At 40.6% G+C, this 21978-nt stretch overlaps 2 protein-coding genes across 2 annotated transcripts; one reads left to right on the top strand and one right to left on the bottom strand.

Annotated features, from left to right (window-relative positions):
• The first annotated feature begins 174 nt into the window (after positions 1 to 174).
• Positions 175 to 13522, top strand: fam184a (family with sequence similarity 184 member A). The gene is made up of 16 exons (XM_022225203.2): positions 175 to 373; positions 1473 to 2336; positions 5130 to 5250; positions 5708 to 5889; positions 6752 to 6958; positions 7732 to 8016; positions 8310 to 8431; positions 8561 to 8711; positions 9164 to 9376; positions 9580 to 9733; positions 10080 to 10207; positions 10623 to 10807; positions 10948 to 11094; positions 11456 to 11573; positions 11672 to 11779; positions 12155 to 13522. Exons 1-16 carry the CDS (start codon positions 230 to 232, stop codon positions 12371 to 12373), a joined length of 3348 nt encoding a protein of 1115 aa, XP_022080895.2. The 5' UTR covers positions 175 to 229; the 3' UTR covers positions 12374 to 13522.
• On the bottom strand, positions 13363 to 21961 carry cdc23 (cell division cycle 23). The gene is made up of 13 exons (XM_022225207.2): positions 21723 to 21961; positions 21140 to 21209; positions 20261 to 20398; positions 19622 to 19770; positions 19183 to 19315; positions 18915 to 19092; positions 18646 to 18743; positions 18093 to 18174; positions 17802 to 17966; positions 17299 to 17407; positions 16782 to 16998; positions 16308 to 16424; positions 13363 to 15738 (listed from the first exon to the last, which is right to left on the bottom strand). The coding sequence occupies exons 1-13, from the start codon at positions 21842 to 21844 to the stop codon at positions 15553 to 15555; spliced, it is 1764 nt and encodes a 587-aa protein (XP_022080899.1). The 5' UTR covers positions 21845 to 21961; the 3' UTR covers positions 13363 to 15552.
• Positions 21962 to 21978: the final 17 nt, after the last annotated feature.

Here is a 21978-nt window from a genome sequence, read left to right as displayed (position 1 = left end):
TACGCACAGAAAGAAGTAATTCTAGGTGCAATTTAATGAAGCATGAAAGACCGGCTTTACAGTCATAAAATTTGAAGACGATGCTGTACTGGATCTTTAAATCCTCGGAAAATGGTTTTTTGTTCAAAATACTTTTAATTAGCGGGACGACATTGTTGCGAGCTGTGCGGATTAATAAGTAGCTGAATTTTACAGTTGATGTAGTTCCGTTCTCTCGCAGTAAAGCAAAATGGCGACGAAGATGTCGTTCGGAAATATTTTCCAGCAGAATAAAGTTGGCGCTGGTGCTGCAAGCGTGAGTGGGCAGGCCAGCGCCGAGGTGACACCTGAATTGCACTTGAAGATGTCCAAGAAAATTGCTCAACTCACGAAGGTAAGTATAGGCCTACTTGATTTTTATATCAGCATTGAAATAGGTCTGCGTGTTTTGGTTTGTCTTTAATGCAGTTGACACGATACGCCCTCTATTTCCGACAGCAGATCCTTTTTTTTGCCACAGGCTGTGCATGAGGTTTATAACAGGGCACGAACAGGGATTCTGTGGCCCTTGTGTGCCATGTGTACCCACAGACACTGACAGAAATGGTGCTCCATTCCACCCAAGAGTCTGTGTAAGATAGCTTACATACCTTCATACTAAGTACCAAGAAAAAAGAGTCAAAACCTTTTCGATTTTCCAATAAAGGTGCAGTTAGGCCATTTCCCGATCAGTCATGTCAGTGTCTAAGACTAGAGTCATGCGGTTCACGTTTACTTGTCAAGATAAGCTGCAACCAGATGCTTGACTCCTGATGCAGTCGATACACAAGATATGGAAACTTGCTGCTGCCACTTTCCACATATGTGTGTGTAATTCTTAGGCGCGACTGAACTGACTGGTTGAAATGGTAGTTGGCTGCAGTGCGCTGGAGGTCAAACTAAGCGATCACACGGCTGCTCATTATTTATGCCCGAATGGCAGGAATGACAAGCAACAGCCATTGGGTCCAAGTGTGCGTGAGTGTGTGTCACCCTGAAGATTACTGCCATGCCTAGCTGCAGGCGATTCTACACGTTTTAAAATTTTTCCCGCATCAACCGTATTTGGTCATATTAATCAAAAAATTTACATACTCCCCGTGTTACTATACGTAGGAAGGTGGGTCCTGAAATATGCTGAATATTCATTATACAGGTTTATATAGGTTTTGCGCCCTCTTGTGACAGTGACGAAATTAGGACATTAGGCCTTTGGCCAACTGGACATGCCGGATTTGTAAATCGTCATCATCCTCGTTTTACCATGGAACTGTGTTTTGCATTCTATTTCTATTTTCTGTTCATTATGGAGAAAAGAAATATTAAGGAGTCTCATTTGATAGGACTTAAGTTATGCCTAAGCCTATCTGTTAAAGCTTGGCCCAAGTTTTTTTCTTCTGAAATGTCAAACATGTCATAGTTTGTGATTAAACATGTTTGGTTTTCATTTTCAGGTTATATATGCATTGAACACCAAGAACGATGAGCATGAAGCTGTTGTCCAAAACCTCAAAGAAGCACATGAAGAGGAGCTCCAGCAACTGATTCAACAGACCAAAGACAAAATTGCATCATATCAGAGTCGAATAGGCCAAGAGGCAGAACTCAGACAAAAGATCCAGTCCCTAGAAACCACCATTAAAGAGCAGGAAAGACACAAGCAGGAGGCACTTGAAGAATTCACCGAATTCAAGCGCAAGGAAGAACAGAGACAAGCCTGCCTCAAGGCAGACCACTCTAAGACCGTGTTAGGTCTGTCACAAGACTTGCTTGCCATCAAGAGGAACTTTGAGGACAGACTGCAGCAGTTTGAAGAGTCAAAACGGCGTGGAGAACTGGACAGGACAAATGCCTTGGCAGAGCTACGGCAAGCGCATGTCGAGGAGGTAGACAGCTTAAAAAAGCAGCTGCAGTCAGAGCACTCAGGACTCAGCAAGGAACGACAGGAGCTTATTGATCAGTACGAATCAGAGATCAAGAACCTGTACAGTCAAAATAACGAGCTGAAGAACGAGAAGCGGCAGACAGTGGAAGACTATGAGGCCAAGCTGAGCAAAGCCCAAGCCTTCTATGAGCGGGAGCTGGCGGCACTTAAGGATGGGGAGCTGCGGAAGAATGCGGAGGAGTGGAAGGAGCGAGAGGCTGCCCTCAGGAGACAGGCTGCTGAAAGGCAACATGAACTGGAGAGGCAGATTGAGAACATATCCATGCAGCTAGCTGTCTGTGAGGAAGACCTGGTGGTGTACAAGAACAAGTTGACCCAAACACAAAGTGAACTTGCATTGAGAGAAGGCGATTCAGGCAGTCTAAGCAAACAGGTAAGCTGTCAATCCTCCTTACTTCTAACTCAGTAACAAGATGCAATCCTGCTTCATTCGTAATATGTGAAGCAAATTTCAAAAAATTGAATATAGGCAGTAGTCATTTACTTAACATGGTTGATAGGTTTTCAGGGAAAATATTTTGCTCTGCCTTCTTAAATTTCTTTGCATTTGTTTGGATTTGTTTGAAGTATGGATTTCCATAGGCTTTTCCCTAACAAATTCATCAACATCGAACAGGCATTTCTGATCAGAAAAACCTGTTTGTTTCTTTACATATCAGTGATTTTTTGGCAGAGGACTTTGTGGGATTTTTGATAAATGAAGATCAGAGATTTATCCTTGGTGAATACTGCAAATAAGATTGAAGCTGACTTAAGCTTCCCAACATGCAAAGATTTACATGTAGATCTGAAGAAAGTAGAGGTCAGATTTAAGCTACGACCACTGACTTGCAGTATTTGTTTGGGGAGGAAGGCTGCAATGCTAAAGCCTCAGCTCCTAATACCGTTTTCTTTATTCCGGGGCTTTTGTGGAACTAGAGGAGGCTTAAGGCCTGGCTTTATGTCAACAAGAATGAGATCAACAGGGGAAAGAACAAGGGTTCCATCCATACATACAGAGGGAGACTTCCTATGTCACATTCAGCATAAAGTCTTGATGTTCCTCACTCAGTATAGGCCTAATGTGTGGTTGCATTTCTTAAGGTGAACGTTGCTTAACAGGGCAAGTTATGTTTACCGTACTGTACACTTGCATAATCCCACATACCTAGTAAATCAAAAGGACTGGAAGGTACATGTATCCAATGGAGAAATTTAAAGATGAGGGGAGCATTAGTCTATCCCTAGGTTTGTCAACCATTTTTCCCACCCTACCGTTCCCCCATCCCCCCCCCACACCACACACACTCCGGTTACCCTTATAGTGTCTGTTCACAGAAAGAGAGATGAATGCCACAGGCTTTGCCTCCATTTCATGTCCTTTTCCTGTCAGCCACTTGGCAGAAAAGTATCTTTGTCGTCTTCTGAATAGTCTTGGTGTATTAAGCTCTGGACTGGGAGGAAAATCTGTATCTTTGGCAGATGCAGATCAACTCGACCATAGATGTCTTAATCACCAGTCTGGCAGATTAGTGCTAACTGTAAGAACTGCCTAGGGATGTATGAGGTCTGGTCTTTGTAGAAGCTTTCTTTCACTCCTTGAGCTTAGGTTTACTTTTTTCTCCACACAGATTTGCAGACCTGAAAGTCTGTTCCCTTAACAAAGTTTTGTTCTCAAGTTATGAAGAGCTACCCTGTTTGAGGCAGAACTAGCCTGCCACACCCATTTTCTCAACAGTTGAATATAATCTTACCACATACAAATGTGTTTTTAGACAGCATTTCAGTCAATGTCACATTTTTCAGACATTTGAGTTCATATCTCACGGGATAATGTAAGTCAGGTTAATTGTTCAAGCTCATTTCAGCTCCCAAAGTTACAATGTAGGTACAGACTGATCTTATAATTTATTTTCCTTTCTTATAATTTTGTTGATAACTGTCCTCACATTCTAATTCACCGTATCATGAATATCACTCCATCAAATATAAAACTCCATTTTGTTCTGACAGTTTTTCCAGTAGTTGTACTTTGCACTTACTTTGATAATGTTACTCTCTGTTCAGCTTCACATAAAACAGTACACAAAAGTTGAATAAACCATACACACATGAAGTCCAATTCACATGTACAGGGTACATGTTTAAAAAGATAAAGACCATTTCACAAAAATGTGCATTTGCCTGTTTCAAAGAGTTTGAGAGCACCTCGGACTCCCAGTTTGTGTGCTGTCATGGTATAAGTTATCAAGTGAGTTAGATGATGAATGTGACATTCCTCTATTTGCTTACTGGCTTTAAGGAATGTGGCACACGTGCAAGACTTCATCCTTTGGCCTTATGGTATTAAGCCTGTGCAGCAGTGTTACAATTTCCCTTTCAAGTATCACTCATGGAGTGATTGATACAAGCCAGCGTAGTTGCTCAAGGAATGTTTCAGTTAGATTGTCTTGTGTTTACAGATAACTTTCTCATGGTGTATGAAACTAAATTATGTTAAACTGTGACCGGTGTTTGGCTTAAATTTCAATTCTATTCCATGTTGATCAATCTTAACAGCAAGACTACAGAAATTGACACAGTGACATACCCTGTAGTAAGCTAAAGAATTTTACTTTGAATTATGACTTGCGCACTATGTGTAGACGTCAACATGCCTTTGAGAATCATTTTGTTACTCAAATTTCATAAAACCTGAAATTCCTCTTTATTGAAATTGCCATCCTGCTAACAAAAAGACATTAAACTGCAGTGTTTAATAAGATTTAAGAAAATAGTTTTGATCAGTTGTGGACTGAAAAAATATTCAAAACCTGCTCAAAAAGTAAATCACTTCAAGATCTTGTACACCATCACTTGGAAGACATGCACATGTCTGCAACCTGTTTACCTGAATGTGACCCTTGGGACCTTCAGAAAAGAGGTGCATAATAGTTTATTTGATTTTCCCCTGAGCAATGATGGCACCTTGTTGTAAAGGGAGATGTTAGAAGGTGAGTAGTAGGACTTACATTGCTGTATTTTGAACTTTAACCTTCCTAAAAAGAGTGTTCATGTACACTTACATAGCCAAACAGTTTCTGTCAGATAAGATTTTCCACATTATTAGGCACAGTTGATCAATTGCTCAATGTAATACATTGGACAAACTATAAAGTTCAGCAATTAGATGCTTATCTCATTACAGCTGGTTGAAGCCAAGCATGAAGCAAGCCAGGCTATCACCGGGCTCAAGCAGCTGGAAGGAGAGCTGGCTGCCTCCAGGGAAAGATGCCAAGAACAAGCCAGTGACCTCATCAAAAAATCCAGTAAGTCTTGGCGTAAAAGAGATATCTGTACTTCCTTAAGGCTTTTTACTTTTGACCTTATCTGTGCACATTAGTGGCCATCTTTAAGTGTCCATCTTGCCTTGCATCAGATGATATGGTTTAATGCAAAATTTGGAAATTTTTTTTCTTATTGCATAGTCCAGCAGCCTCTTCTCAGCAGCAACTTCTCAGTGATGGCACTTTTCATCAATCAAATTGTACAACGTAAAAAGGATAAACACATATCTTTTTTCCTAAGCTCACAACCTGAACACTGTGATGGGACTTAGGAAAAAATTGTCATGAGTTAAAAATGTTGGCAGATTCAGTTGAAGTCTCGTTCATGGTCACTAATGAATAAAATAACACCTCGAAAAATAAACAAACTGTGAAGCTTCAAAATTTTTAACCCCCCCCCAAAAAATGCCTGAATGACTCTTTGATTTGTGGCCCATAGGTCAGATTGGGACCCTAGAAGCCACTCGCCTGAGCAACGAGTCCACCATGAAAGACCTGCGCTCATCTCTTGCCAAACTGGAGGACAAACTGCAATGGATGGAGAAGGAAAGAGACAGCTTGGAGAACAGCAAGAAGAGTCTGTCAGAACGGCAACATAGCCAGCTGAAGTCTCTTGAAAAGGTGAAGAGTGTTAAACAGACTGTCTCTCCCCTCCCCATCTATGGCTGGATACTAGGCAGAACCTGTAGATTTTATATCCTATTCACAGAGCCAGTGACAGATGTATTACATGTGTGTATGGTTCTTAGTGTGCTCAGTTAACTAGGGCCGTTTTCCAGAACTTAACTTTGTCTCCGTCTCGGGCTTCGTGTAGGAAACCAATCCACGATTGTGGGCCTGAAGCGTTTGATTTAAATTGAAGTACTGTAATGTTTGGCTCTCTTGCACCTTACTTAATATTTTGTGGCACTATTAAACTTGCTATTGCGCTTACAACCTTAAAGTCAGTAAGTTAAAAAAAACTGTTGAAGCCTGAGATGGAGCCCAAGTCGGGTATTGGAAAACGGCCTAGGATTTGTCTGTGGCTGAAGTACTTGCACTTGTGAATACTTTTATTCAAATACTGGCATCAGGAAGCACTGGGGATCAAGCATCCAGTGACCTTGCATTCTGTATACTTCAGCACAGAGTCAATAATCCCCATTTGTAAAATTAGGTTTAGATTTTTCTGCTAATAGACCCCAGCACCACTCAAAAGTCCCGGTAAGTCTTGATGAACATGTAAAGAGGGGACTGTGAAAAACTTAATTCCAGGGTTGGAAAGGAAAATTCCACGTACATTCTGAGCAAGCTCCATGAATGAGGTAGGAAATGAAGACCAAATCTGATTTGAATCTTGGTCACTAGTAATGGCAGGTAAGTTAGGCATAACTGTATCCAGCTGACCTCAGATTTAGAAGCAATTCTAGTGGCATCAGTGCAAAGGGAAGATTCCTGCATCTCAGCTTTTAAGAGAAAGAAAATCTGTCCATGTTATCTCCAGGCTTTGGAGGAGCTATCCATTGAGAAGCAAGTGATGAAGGAGCGATACGAGAAGGAGCTGGAGTCCATTAAGATCAGCAGTAAGGAGGAACGAGACACACTGACAAGGGACCATGAGGCACTAGTCAAGAAGATGCAGGGAGAACATAAGGAGGCTAGAGAGTTAGCAGTCACAAAGGCCGCCCAAGAACTTGCCAGTCTAAGACAGGTCAGTACAAGCAGTGATGTTTGTACAGCTAATCATGGTTTGTCTCAAGATGTTTCAGAAGCCAAAAATGAAGTAGTGACTAGAGAACAAAAAATGAAGTCATGACTAGAGAACAGGTTTGTTGATGTGCAAGTAGGTCATAATATGCAGTGCGTCTCCTGTAAATGCCTATGTTTAACCCCTTGATGATGGGAATTTCTTCCCGAAAGCCGACTCCAAGAATTCCAGCCTCGCTTGGCCACGAAGGCCACCTGCCAAACCGCAAATTCTCGGTTTGTGGCCCTGCCTGTTCTGCACACTTTGAATTACATGGTGAAAAGGCTGATTGTTCGGTGGCATGTGGCTCTATTCACGCTTCCACATTCCCGTTGTCTCTTTTCAAAGTGGGGACTGTTGTGAAGCTGATGATTATGATGCAAAATCGGTCTTTTCATTTCTGGGCTACGCATAAAGATCAATTACCATATATACAAGAGCCAGGGTCTGCCTTCCTTCACCGTGTTCGCTCGAGCATGGGCTGAGAATAATAGCTGAAAAGCCGGCCAATGATCTCAATTTTTACGGCAGCTATAGCCGCTTCCGGCGCGAAGGGGTTAACAGACAGCAAGAATAAAATAACTGTAATCAGATTATAGGAGCAAAACGTCAGAAGCCAATAATCCATTTCTCGAGGATACAGTTCTTGTGGACTTGTATGAAAGACAGTGACCAGTCTTTCTATCTCTACCAAGCTCTGATGTTATGTATTACTAGTAATTGTATTTATCTGCCAGGAGTTGGAGAGCTCCCTGGAGGAAACCAGCCAACGACTATCCCAGGAACGGGACGCCATCCAATCCCAGCTGGACCAGACTAGAGAGGAGCTGACCGTCCGTCTACAGTCAGCTGAGGCTGAGTGCAAACGCCTGCTGTCCATCCTACACGAAAGCAAGCAGGGCCTAGGCTCGGCCAACTCAGAGATCACCAGCCTGTCGAAGGTCAACCTGGAGCTGAAGGCAGAGCTGGAGGGTGTACAGAAAGAGTTACGGGAAGCCAAGAACCAAGGGCTCATGTTCAGGGTGAGGGGTTTGCCAGTTCTAAAACCATTCCTGGAACTTTGTGCTGCTGTATACAAATCCTTGCTGATGTCACAGCTGCCAAAGTTAATCTTAACATTGACTGTGATTTGGTGGTTCTCCTCTTCTGTTTTTATTAGAAAGACGGTCATTATTGGTTTACCAACTTAACAAGCACATGTTAATAAGACTGAGCCACAAACTGTCATGTATCTTGCATGGATTTGAAGTACTCAAATCTTTGAAGAACGCTGAGTTTTTTATGTGATCATTGCTTTTATTTTGTATCCTTCCAGACGGAGCTAGACAGATTAAAACACACACATGAGAGCAAGATGGCAGAAGCAAAGGAGGAAATGAAGAGTAAACTGAACCAGTTGTCAAAGGATCTTGACGAACGCTGGACAGATACTCTGAGGTATAGTTGCCAGAATTTAAGAGAGGGTTTGTAACTTGACACTGGTTGATATTAAAACAAAGTTCACCAAAACTTAATGTATACAAAGTGATCCAATATAAATCTGAGCAACTCGTCCCATTACCGCAGGAGAGAGTGTGACAAACTACAGAGTGAGCTGACTGAGCAACACAGTAGTGACAAGAAGGCTGCCCTCCAGCAGCTGGCCTCGATGAAGGAGCAAGAGCTGGTAGCCTCCAGGACAGGCTGGGAGAATAAACTCAAGGATCTTCTTCAAGAGGTACTCACCAGCACCTTGAGATACTCGTAACAGCCAAGGCTGAGACGGCAGTCCCTTAAATTTTAGACAAAGTCATACCTCAAGTTTTTTTATATGTTCCAGTTGAAATTGTTCCTTTATTGCTTATGAAAGAAGAATATAGAATTAAAGTTAAACTATGAAAGAATTTTTTTATTTTTGAAAGTTAAAACGTGGTGACAAAAACAAGTAACAGCCAGATTGTTACATGGTGGACAGTGGTATTGACTGCTTATTATAGCCCTAACAGTCTCAAATCTTCTGAATTCAATATGATTTTACAAACATGTACACCCTAGGGGTTTAGGGTTAAGCTTAATATGCAACTTCTCCAAGCACTGTCTTCTGCTTAGTAGTTCCGTGAATAAAGGGCCCTGTTTCAACACTGCTCTTAGTCCCTTTCCGCGTCAACCTCATCTCTCATCCAACAACAGATCTCCCAGCTGAGGGAAGCCCTCCACAGCAAGGCGGAGCAGGCCCAGAAGGAAGTGGTGACCGTGCAGGGACTGGCTGACCAGAAGCTCAACAAGCTCAAGTTTGAGATGGCCGCGGCAGCTGAGGAGCATGCCCAAGCACTGAGCTTGCTGAAGGCAGAGAAAGAGAAAGAAGAGGAACGGTTGAGACAGGAGAAAGAGGCAGCAGTGGAGGTAAGGAGGAAATAAGCAGGGTCAGGATGTCCTGAAATCACGCCCCTGTTAACTTCATATCCCTTGAAGCTTAGTTCTAATAGTCTTAAGATCAAGGTGTCCCTCCTAACCCCCCCCCCTATTGGTTGAGAACCAAGACAGCTATTTGATTAGTTAGCCACATGTTTTGAAGCTAATTGAAAAAGAAAACAATTTTCCTACAGGAACTGGAACAGCGTCTCACTCGACAGTACAAAGAAGATATGGAAGAGCAATTGAAATCCCACAGGGCAGCCATGGAGGCACTGAGGGAAGAAGCAGAGAGGTCCAGACAAAATGACCTCACCTCTAAGTCCACAGAGCACAGACAGGCGATAGGTGAGATAAGTCATAAAGTAAAACCAGAATTACTTCCTCTGGTTAAGTCCTTTAAAATTACAGTTAGCCAGCCATTGCCCAAATAATATACATTTCAACCAGAAATCAACATCTTCCTCCTTTTCTTTTGGATGGAATTTTCTTTTTCATAAATGCACTCAGTATGAGTCAGACTTTATCCAGTAAGTGTTGGGAGTTACCTAATTTGAAGTTACACAATAAAAAATCTGAAGTGAAAAATGCCATCAGGAGGATAGCACAGTGAGTGCATGAATTCACCTGCAACCTTCTCTTATTTTTGTTTTTTAATGTCATCCGCATGATATTGCTATTTCATTGATTGCAGAGAGGATGAAATTGGAGCTAACACAGCGTCAAATTGCTGAGATGGACCAGCTAGCAAGAGCCCATCGCACTCAGATGGCTGCAGCAAAGATGGAATTGGAGAGATCCATAGAGCTCAAACAGCTACAGGTTAACTATCCTGTCTCTCTTTTTCACATCCACAGATTTGGATTCTTGTTTTGAATCCTCGTACTTTTGTGTACCCGCTCTTAATTTTATGATAAATCTGATACCTGATGACCAGAATCTGGTCCTCCCAGGGATCTACAAGCGGACTTGGTTCTTTTTCAGAACCTCTCAAACCTTCATTTGCAAAAACAACTGTCATATCTAATAAGGAACATATGCTGGTCCCACTACACACACCCCAAGATGTCGAGCGATGTCTGACTATGCATGTCCAACAGTGGAGTAGACTGTAATCTTAGACTCATAGGAAAGGCTTGTGTTTGCTAGAGGGAACATCCTGTGTTCCAAGCATTCTAAAAGAAATAAGAACCTTCTCGATGACATCACAAAGTGTCTCTGCTCGTTTCCAAACCAGGAGAGGGAGCACAAGGCGCAGGAACTAGAATTGAAGGAAGATGTGAGGCAGAGAGACAAACATATTGACACTGTGGAAAAACAACTGGGTGAAGTCAACCAAGACATCAACAAATTAAACAAGCAGCTGGAGTTCAAAGGTCAAGAAGTGTTAAAAGTCAAGAGTGAGGCTGAAGAACAGCTCAGGTGAGTTTAGCCAATCCTTTGCTAACACACTAGGTCCGCAGACTGGCCTGTGTTAACTTAAAAACAGCTGGTTGCTAACATGTTTTTGTTTGACATAGGATGAAGGAAAATGTTCCAATTTGTCCCTATTTTTTTTTTAGGAGGCAAGAGCAGAGACTAGCTGAGGCCCACCACAGAGATATGGATGCCCAGGCAGCCGAACACCTGCGGGAAACCCAGAGCATGCTTGGAGAGTTTAACCGAGCCCAGGAACTCCTGAAGGACAAGATATCTGCCTTACAAATCATGTGAGTCAGGCAGTGCACAAGACAGTTTAAAGACAAGTCATGTTGAGAAGAATTTGAAGAATTTTCATTGCTTACTTACTATAAATTGTAGAAACTGATTAAAATGGAGATTGAAATGTGGATGAGGATGATGCACAGAATTTTACAAAGGCCATTTTTGCACTGGATTATGTGCAGTGGGAACAGAATACAGGGCCTGAGTTTTCCTTAGAATGTACACAAACCATGAGTGTCAGATTGCATCTAAAAATGGGCGCTTGGTGGCAGTAGTTAACACCTGCAAAACTCAAACACCTAAGATTAAGTTTGGCAGTCCTGAGCTGCATCATGTGAGAGTGATCTTTTTCCTTCTCTTCGTCAGGTTGGAGGAGGCAGAGGAGAGATACCAGAGTCGGGACTCCAGACCAGAAGATCTTGAGCACATCGCCCGTCTTAAGGAAACAGTGTCAGAGCAGGAGGCTGCCATGCAGAAGCTTGTGGTGTGTGCCACGTAGAAATGTAGTCCCAAATGAATGTGAAACGGATACCAAATGCAGAAATTGTTTTGAAAATGTTGAATTTGTTTCCCTTTGAATAGGACGAGAAGCGTTACTTCCAGTTGGAACTCATCAACCGAGAGACTAACTTCAACAAAGTCTTCAACACCAACCCTAATGTTGGCGTGCTCAACCCTTTTGCCCACAAGGTAGTATATGTAGTTTCATGCCATTCTGCTTGAATCATGTTAGTTTCAAATTTGAATGAAATATATTCATTTCCTGCTATTCAGCCTGTTATCCATTTCGTTTTAGAGCAGTAAGTCTATCAGATTGTAAACCTTTTAGTCCAATACTTTGCATATCCCTGGCCTTTTCATTCCTACCCAGGATAATCTGGAACTACGGAGATTTGTGTTCTCCAACGTCAATGCAGGATTTTCATTTTTCCAACCAAATTTTGTTCTCCAGGATTGTGTTCTTAGACTAAGCATTCCCTTTTGGGATCACAAAACAGTTATACTGAAGGGAGGGAAACATTTTCAGTATTTAAACAGTAGATGTTTTTTCTTCTACTTTTACAGAAGAAGAAATCCGTAGAGACCAGGGAGGCCCCACGCTACGTCAGTGCTCCAAGCCTGAACACGATGACTGTTAGTGGGTCCGGCTCTGGTGGAGGTAGCCCCAGCCATCAACGCCTGGATCCCCTGCCTGACTCGCCCATCCATGACATCCAGCTTAACCCTAAGAAACCTCTTCAGATGCCTCGTCCTCCCAAGACCAAGAAGTTCATCAATACGTGATGCGGGCAAGTCTTGTTTAGGGTCACACTTAGTTTTTTTAATCTTCCTATTGTCATGCTTGGTATGGTGCATCTTTAGTGTTCCCAATGCAAATCTTATCTCTGACCGTGCTTATTGCAATGTGATTCTATGCAATTGTAAAAGTACCATTGGATGAGGGTTTAAGAAACCCACCTAACACCAAACCTAACCCAACTCTATAAAAAAACCAATCCTAATGGCACCTAAAACGTATCAATGAGTATTCCGTCCCAGTCAAATATTAACCCAGCTAACCCCAAATCGGCTTAACCCATCCCCCACTAACCCAGTGTTAAACCTTACCCAAACCAATCATAAACCAACCCAAATGGGTTTAATTCACACCACAATTGACCAGCTCAACCTAAGTAACAGCCCAACCCTTTTAAACCAAAAGCCAGCTCTGTTCTACGTAGGACAGTGTTCCTAAATATGTTTTGTAGCTCCTTGCAAATTCTCCAGTTTTCAGCAGATTCCAAAGCAAAAGAGATTTGAGCATGTTTATTCCTCCGTGCGGCTTATCATCTATGCAATAAACACTTCAGCTTAAGTATAAAAGTGTCTTTAAAAGAAATGGACTGTTTCACTGGTTTTGATGGATAAAATGTTGTAATTTTTACAAATATCAAGTGCAGCTATCTCATCCGTCCATTAATTTTGTCACCTTTTTTGTACATCTTTGCAACTGTAACTCCTAATTTAATTAGATCATTCAGCCATAAAATTAATCTTTATTAATCAAACTCGAACCAAAATGTATTTGTCTTTTATACTGTTCTAGCATTTGAAATATATCGTTATAAAAATTTACTGTACATATGTCATATATTCTTATTGATATTTAGATTTAATAAGATTTTAATTCTAGAAATGTACAAAGACAGTACCTGTATATAATTTCAATGAATATCTGTAGGATTCAAGTAGACACAAGTATATAAATCATAAAGACACAGCAGCACAGTATATTTGCTGTATTCAAATAATATCAGAATTTTTATTTTTTCTGTGCCCCATTACAGAATAAGTCACATCCATCCATAAGTATCTTATGTTCTTTTCAAACAATGCATTTGTTGAACTTGAGAAATAAAGTCCTTCCGTCCATTTGCTGTGGCAATGAACAAATCATTGTGAGGCTCTTAATTTTGTTTTGGTTGGTTTTTATCTACCACTGCCTTTAGGATTGCCCTTGAAAATTTCTCTTGTATGTCGTCAGCTGTTTGAGCAGTGCACCCAAGTCTAATGCACATGTAGCATTTTTCTACATTCATAGGCACATGTAAAAATGTACAATATCCCATGTTTGTTTTAGCATAAAAATTAGACACTTTATCAAGAGCAAAGACCTGGCTTTGAACTTTGAACTGCCATCTACACTTTATTTAAGCTGCTTGGGAAAATAGTAGCCAAAAATGACAATTGTACCTCATGTTTTGGGACCAAAATTTAAATAACATTGCAAGGAGTTAACCTTGCATTTTAATGAAAATAATGAGAAAAATTTGAAATTTCTCCAAGTTTCCAAGAAAAATGCATGAATGGTTGCTCATCCTTTATAAGAGCTGTTTTTAAAAAAATGGATTTAGGAGCACCAAAATAATTTTAGCTTCATTTGTTTTTGACCAAAATAAATAAAATTGCTAGGGGTTAACCTTGCATTTTAATAAAAAAAATGACATTGTGGCACGTCTCTGAACCTTTCTAAAAATGAACCATTAAGCAGCCAAACTTGCTAATTTGCCCTTTTTCTTTGGGAATCAAAGTTAAATGAAAGTGCAAGGGGTTAACCTTGCATTTTAAATAAAAATGACCGAATTTGAAAATTTTGCAACAGATTCCTAAATTCATTTCAAGCCACTCTAAACACTTGAACTGTTGTCAAATCAGCTGTGTTGGAAAGAAAAGTGGCCAAAATTACAATTTTGCCTTATATATTTTTGGGGCCAAAATTGAATAAAATTGCAAGGGGTTAACCTTGCATATTCAATTAAAAAGTGACAAAGTTTGGAATGTCTCCAGAAGTCTTCAAAATTTATTTTGGGCCAAGATAAACACATTAAATCATTGTGTACCCTTTATTGGAGCCGTTTTGGGAAAATTATGAATTTAGTTGTCAGTTATGACAATTTACCTTATTTATTTCGAGACCAAATTTAAATATAATTTCAAGGGGTTAATCTTACAATTTACTTAAAAATAAACCAAATTTGACTTTTCCCCTGTCTTTTCCAAAATTGTCTGCACTTTATTTGAATAATTCCTTTTTATTAAGTTACACATGGGTCATTCTTTAAATTCGGGGTCCAAAAGTATGATATTTTTATGTCCCCTGTTACACCTGAACTGCGTAATTTGATCGGAACATATAATTGAAATTGATTTCAAACTATTTCAAGTTGTTTGGCTAGCAATTTGCATTAATTAATCACTCTTGAAAATAAGAGATTTTGTTCTGAACTTTCAAATGATATGTCAGATGTGACAAGGACACGAAAAAAACTGGACTCCTAATTTATAGAATTACCCACGCACTACGTATGAAATTTATACTTATAAAAGTACATGTATTGTTGATTTCACAAATAAGTGCCGAGTAGAAACAAAACTGTAATCACAGCGACACTACAGAAAAAAAAGTACATTGTCTTGTACATTCTGTACAATAATGTACAATTTGCATGGTTGTAGTTTCAGACAACTTTACTTGTGGCACCTGCTGTTGTGGTTAATTCATGGTTGACATCTTATTGCCGAGCACCTGTATGATTTTGTCTTAAGGCTTGTTCCAATCCTTAGGACGCAGTACAACACACGTCGAACAGAATTTGAACAAAAATTGGCCTCTACGAGCCTGCTTACATCCACCATTTCATTCACATCTGTCCAAATCTGTGCATATGATTATGTATTTTAAAGACCTTCAGTATTCCACACAAAATTGCGCAGGGTTAACTTGAAATATGAGATTCTTCTCTGGCCATTTGTTTGGGAAATTAATCTTCTTCAAAGTTTTTGCCTTCGGTTGTTTTTTTCCTCCAATATCTGATATATCATTAAACTTTTCCTTGAAAATGAACTTGTGAAAAGTTACCAAACACTAAAGGGTAGGGATTTAGATCAGTTTGAGAAAGAATTCAGCAAAAGTTCATAGCTCATCACGGTGTGAAGGTGAGATTCATTGGAGATAGCTGACCAGATGTCCCACCATCATGACTGATGTTGAGTGGCTGACGAGTAATCGACCCTCCATCACCCCCATCTTTGCTATCTGCTGACCCCGCCTCCTCAATGGCACGCAGCTGCGATATCTCTGTCTGGATGGCTTTGCCTTCTTCCCTTGTCTTGGAAATCAAAAAGAAATGAAAGGTTGCTTTTACTTAAAACAAATTCATGAAACAAACTACAGTGTACAGTATACAGGGAAACTGACTACAAGTAGGTGCTTTTAAATGATTATAAAGATTAATCAAAAAAATAGCTCTACCAACTGAGCTATCCAGCTCTGTGTTGGTGGCTCTTCCCTTAAGTGTCAATATCTTTGTTCGGGGAGCGCCAGCCAGAAGCCATTAAACCTGAAACACCATTTTTAAAAGCAAATTCTCCAGAACTGTATATTTTCCCATAACATCAAATTTCACGCATAGGAACTATCTAACACTGTGGGAACATGTACTTCAATTTTATAATCATAAATTTTATAATCTTGAGCTGTGGAACCACAGCCAAATGGTTTCTTATGCCATGTAATATGACAATGCGTACGATCTAAATTCCAATGACACCATATCTTACTGCCCTTTCACTCTTAAGATTTGACCCTTAAAACTGGTGTTACAATGCAGAGAGGAACCTCATGAGCTTTAAATGTATAACTTGAACATCTGAAATGATATTCCCAGCTAATTCCTACCACAGTGTATTCACAGCACTTGTGAGCATAGTTGCTGGCCTCTTCAAAGTTCCGTCGTTTCAAGTGATATGTCGCCAGAAATCGATAAGCATCACACTGCTCTTCAACCATCCCAGTCTTGACAAAAAAGAAACAAAAATTCACAGATGAGCAACAACATCTCAACAAGTTCATAGAAAGTCTAACCCTTCACTACATTCAACACTCAATGACCACCATTATGATTACCAATTCCAAAATCAGACTTCTCCGATCGTTATATTTTAAAACACTCTTTACCAAAAAATGTTACTTAGCAGGGACACATTCTACTGAGCAAAGGCAAGTTTACCAGCTCTACCCCCACAAGGCATCCTGCTCAGGACTGGTTAATACCATCTAATTTCAGCTTAGCACCAAAATTTAGAGAGCATCATTTACTGCTTGGCAGCTCTATGAACTCCGAACTATGACCTAGACCTGAGTCCCACTTACCCCCATGGCTTCAGACTGCTCCACATACTTGGTGTAGAAGTTTGCTGCTTTCTCCTCCTCTCCCTGCCCCTCATGCAGCTTGGCTAGCTTGATCAGAGCAGTCCCTTCGATGTCTCCTACTGAGTAGGCTCGCCAGTAACACTTCTTGGCTTCTTGCATCTTCTCCAGCTTCTCATAGCTCTCACCTAATGCAACCAGCATCCGGGAATCGTTAGGCCTGCAGGAAGCAAGATGGGTAATAGTTTTGGTATTAACCTCAGCATTCTGCCTCTGATTTGCCATCGCTCTTTTTCCAAGTACATGATGTCTGACTGAAATTTGATCAGCAAAGTTTCCTCAGCAACCTGACTTCCAGCAAGTCAGCCCCACCCCCAAATTTTAATTCTACAAGATTATCTTAAATTACCAAATTTCAAGCTGTGATCCCTTTGCCATTTTGTCAGGATTTCATGACAAACCTTTTTTAATTTTAAAGATTTTAAAGGCAGCAAATAGATGACATGAAAATATCTCATACCTGATTTGCTGTGCCTGTCTGTAGTAATACAAACTGTACGATGGCATGCGTAGGATTTCATAAGTTTGTCCAAGGCAGTACCAGGCACGGAAATCTCTCTTGTTCAACTCTGCCAACCGATAACAATACAAAAAGTATTAGTCAACATCTAGTTCACTGCAAAGATTTATGCAGAACTTTTGCTCTCAATTAAACAGGCTGTGAGTTACGTTAATCAACAAAAAAACAGAACCGAGAGGAGCCAGACGTTCAGCAACTCTGTGCTCAAGCAGCTGCAATACGTAAGCTCCTATCAATCATGACATCACTCTTTTACTCATGAATATTAAAATTTGTATTTACATACAGCCAGTGAGGCCCTGAAACACCGGTAAAACAGAACAAAAATGGGACAAAGATATCCAATCAAGAATGACATTTTAGTACACAACCCCTCTAAGTCCTCCTTACAAGCCTCAGATTTTTTTCAATCCAATCCAACTCCTAAATCTCCTCGTTCCTACCAATAGCCTGCCTGTAGGCTTCAATTGCAGCTGGTGTGTTTTTCATCTCCATGTACTCATGACCCATCAAAGTCCACGCCGAGAGGTAATGAGGATTGAGTTTCAGAGCTCGCTGGAAGTACAAGACAGCTTTCTCATGTTGAGATCTCAACGAGTAGTAATTACCTGCACAGGAGTGACAAAATCTGTTCATTAAAACAAGAGAAATCTCTTCACCAACTCTACAGGCAATTGACTAGGTACTAAAATCACTCCCTCATGACCAAGAAATGTAACAATAACCAATCTTACCTATAACACAGCAGGTTTCAACTCTATACTTGTCCACCTCACACACTTGGTGTGCCAAAAAGCTCAGTTCAGCTTTCATTTCCTAAGAAATAAATTTCAAAAAGGCATTAATTTTCATCAATACAAATTTCTTCTTGGAAAAACCCATGGATTAACCCTAACCGCCAAGAATATTGTTTGGCTTACAGTACTCAGTACTACAAAATACTAAGTAATAGTCTGAGCCTGAAGGACCTAGCGCTACAGATTACTACTTCTGGCTAGTTACTTCCATTGTTACTTGTACAGAGAACAATAAAGCCATGCATTCATAGTGCCACAGCACTGTACGGTACATTGTCTTATCTATTGTATCTTATGGCTTCACAGAACAATAAAGTCATGTCCTCTTACCAGCGACAGCGCTCAGTACTACATTTTACAACAAGTGGTAATTTGTAGTATAATGGAGGGTTAGGGTTAAGAAAACCCGAATTTTAACTTTATTTCCATTGAATAGTGAGCATTATTCAGAGCTTCAACTGGGAATAAAACAACTTGGTCAGTTTCACACCTTAACATACAAAAGGTTGGAGTAGATGTCCATGTTTTCTAGACGATAGGGGTCAACTTTCTGCAGCTGCCCAAAAAGTTCCACAGCTCGATTCATATCTACAATAAGGAAAAATCCAGAGGATATTTTCAATGTTCAAAAATGACTGCAACATGTGCATTGACTTAGGTTACAGCACAACATTTGAAATGATAAAATACATGTAATGCAATAATTATAAGGGGTCTTGGTTGAAATCATGAATATTCACAACTATGCAAATGCCTGACCTCTGACACTGTGATGGGCCATAGCAATCTGGGAGATGATATAAGTGCTCTTGCTGAAGCCAGCCTCACTGAGCGCTGTGTACTTCTTCAGAGCCTCTTCGTTCAATTGCAGCTCAAGATATGCCCGAGCCAGGAAGAATTCCTTGATCCACAGATCGGGTACAGCCAGTGAATTGAGCTGGAGAAGAAATGATGATTTAAAAACAGATAAAAAAATACCTAACCTTCCCAACATCCACGCCAAAATTTACAGAGAGTTTGCTCTTACCTTGTCCTTGTCGGTGACCAGACTAGTGAGTTCTATCCATGCACCCCAGTGGTATGGTTCCAGCCTCACAGCCTCCACCAGTACATTCTCTGCATCCTTTAAAAGTTCCAACTTCTTCAGTACAATGCCATAACTGTGTGATAAGGATTGTACACTGTCACAATTTGTTTTCATTCATAAAACAAACTCATTAATTTCATCTCATTGCTGGCAATATAAACTTAGCTGAGAAATAGGTATTCTTGAACTTTATGTTCAGTGCCATGCTCCTGATAGTTTTTTCAACTTCATAATGCTGCCGATGAGTGCAGATGTTTAGATTAACAAAAAATTAAATTCACAATGCTTGAACAACGGAATAAAAACTTCCACAAATTCCTGTAGCAAGAGAGAAACTGTAAGATTTGCATTTCAGGCTGTTCCCACATAACTGACTCACAGGTACAGACAGAACCCATCCAGTTTGTTCTCTGTATACTTCTTGCTCAGTTCAATGCGTAATGCTTTCAGTGTCTCATTCTTCATGGTCTTGTACTGGATTGGACCTGTCAGGTCTGCCACTTCATCATATTTCTTCTTCTCACCACCCTAGAAAATCACGAACATTTAACAAAAATTGACAAGCAAAAACTTCTAAGCAAGTCTGTTACAATAAGTCATTTTGGTGTTTCAATATCAAAGCAAGGTCATTCAGGAACAAAACACGAGGTGAGTTTGCGTAGGGCCCGGCTGATAGGGTAGACCTTGCACACGTATCCAAATGAACTCAGACACACTTCATATTGGGCATGTGCTGTTGACATATCAAACTGGCTCATTATCAGATACCTGAGATTCTGCACTTAAGAAAGGGGAGCTCATATTAGCATGAAGAAACTGATATTGAGAAGACGAAGAAATTTGGCAAGAGTGGGAACAACACCAAAAACAAAACATGATTCCAGCCCAGGTCATGAACCCTAATAGTTCTCAATCTGTCTCCTATTGGAGGACAGAGGACTGTTAGAGTTCAAGGTGGAAAGGGGGAAGATTTCCACCAGGTCGTTGACCTATGGCGCTCCAACCTGACCCTGCTTACCAAATATCGTGCATAAAGATGGAGGAAGTAAACTTTCTGGCTTTGGCATTTGTCGGTGAAATGAGCAGCCCGGTCATACTCCCTGAGGTCAAAGTAGCACTTGGCAAGAGTGTACTCATCAAACTCAGCCAGAAAGTCCTGCAAAATAAGACGACGAGTTTTGAAGGACAAAAATGCAGGCTATGAAAGGGTAGAGTTGTGGCTGGACTTGGAAGAGGTTTCATCAACAGTACTAAAAGTACAGAGACAATGAACTAAGTGCTTTCAATGTGTTTAATGGGTCCATGCACAGACAATACAGGGATATGTACATCATCAACATGTTATCGTGAGACTCATTGGACAGCAAGAGAGAATTAGGTTTTTGAGTAAAAAGTCCACACTTTCAGAGGCCTAGAGGATGCTGTAGATAAATCTCAAGACTTTCAATTCCTTTTCAAAAGTCTTTCAAAAAAATGAATATGAAAGAGAAAGTGATCAGATGATGACAAAACTATCAAGAGTGTGTAACAAGATCAAACCAGCTGTGCAGCTGAGAATGAACGACCAATCATGCCCCAGCTGAGAATGAACGACCAATCATGCCCCAGCTGAGAATGAACGACCAATCACGCCCCAGCTGAGAATGAACGACCAATTATGCCCCAGCTGAGAATGAACGACCAATTATGCCCCAGCTGAGAATGAACGACCAATCATGTCCAACAGTGATACTTATTTCAACAAGAGTGTCACTGCAATATATGTACAACATACATGTATGTCAACCCCAGAGCAGAAGGAGCATCTAACTTGTTGACCAACCCAAGAGCTATGGGGTTTGTCATCACACCATGCTCCCGTTACGACCCCTTATTTCTAAGGGCATTATTGACCTACCTCTCTGTCCTCCACTTGTTCCAAGGGTGTGGGCTTTACACTTTTCAGAGCAAACGATAACTCGGCACACCTTTTTAAAAATGAAAAAAGTCACTATATCACCAACTGCATCCAAGATATAAAAGTTACAGCTTTAAACGTATGCTTTTTATGAACACTCAAACTTTATTTTATTATAATATTCACAGGCCTAACATGAAGAAGAGGGGATTGTAAATTTGGGAACCCTGTTCCTACAATAGAAGGGAGAGCTACATTTAAAATTCTCCAAAGTTGGAGAATTCTTTGACCATTCGCACAGTTTGCTCGGCCGGATGTGCAGATCAGCTAAACGTACAGTACGAACATTAACGATAAGCCTAGGCTACATTAGCCCCACTAGTGTGGCACGGACTCTCACTCCGGATCCATGGATCGGGAGTGAGAGCCCGTGCCACACTAGTGGGGCTACTAGGCTACATCACAAATATCCTAACGTTAGGCCCAGGCCAACTCAGAACTGTTACGATTGTCCAGAAACTGGGCCCTTAAAAATAGGCATAATTTTGACACCAATTAATTTAGCTTGAACAGTTGCTCTCACCATTTCACACTTTGTGAAAGCCCCCTTTGTGAACATTCTGTGATACTTTTCTGCAAATCACGTTTGACATCCGAAAGATTTATATCCAGACCTCTACCTTGTAAGGTTAAAATCGCCGCCATAATTTCATAATTTCTGCCGAACTACAAACAGCCGTCGGAGAATAGTAGTTTACTGCAGTCTTGTTTCTAGTACACAAAAATTTCTCAAAGTTCTCTGGCATTGGTGGATGTCGTGCAATGATGCAATGTATTGG

This window comes from Acanthaster planci, linkage group LG13 (genome assembly GCF_054643075.1).
Source record: "Acanthaster planci isolate LZ-2023a linkage group LG13, COTS_SCS, whole genome shotgun sequence".
Classification (NCBI taxonomy): Eukaryota; Metazoa; Echinodermata; class Asteroidea; order Valvatida; family Acanthasteridae; genus Acanthaster; species Acanthaster planci.
The sequence above is the reverse complement of the archived record's forward strand: the minus strand, read 5'-3'. Positions and strand labels throughout refer to the sequence as shown.

Coding starts and splice junctions, on each gene's coding strand:
- fam184a (XM_022225203.2), top strand. CDS start 230: ATGGCGACGAAGATGTCGTTCGGAAATATTTTCCAGCAGAATAAAGTT. Junction 374..1,472: donor AAATTGCTCAACTCACGAAG/GTAAGTATAGGC, acceptor TTTCATTTTCAG/GTTATATATGCATTGAACAC. Junction 6,959..7,731: donor AACTTGCCAGTCTAAGACAG/GTCAGTACAAGC, acceptor TTTATCTGCCAG/GAGTTGGAGAGCTCCCTGGA.
- cdc23 (XM_022225207.2), bottom strand. CDS start 21,844: ATGGCGGCGATTTTAACCTTACAAGGTAGAGGTCTGGATATAAATCTT. Junction 18,175..18,645: donor CCAACCTTTTGTATGTTAAG/GTGTGAAACTGA, acceptor TTTATTTCTTAG/GAAATGAAAGCTGAACTGAG. Junction 17,967..18,092: donor TGAAACCTGCTGTGTTATAG/GTAAGATTGGTT, acceptor ACTCCTGTGCAG/GTAATTACTACTCGTTGAGA.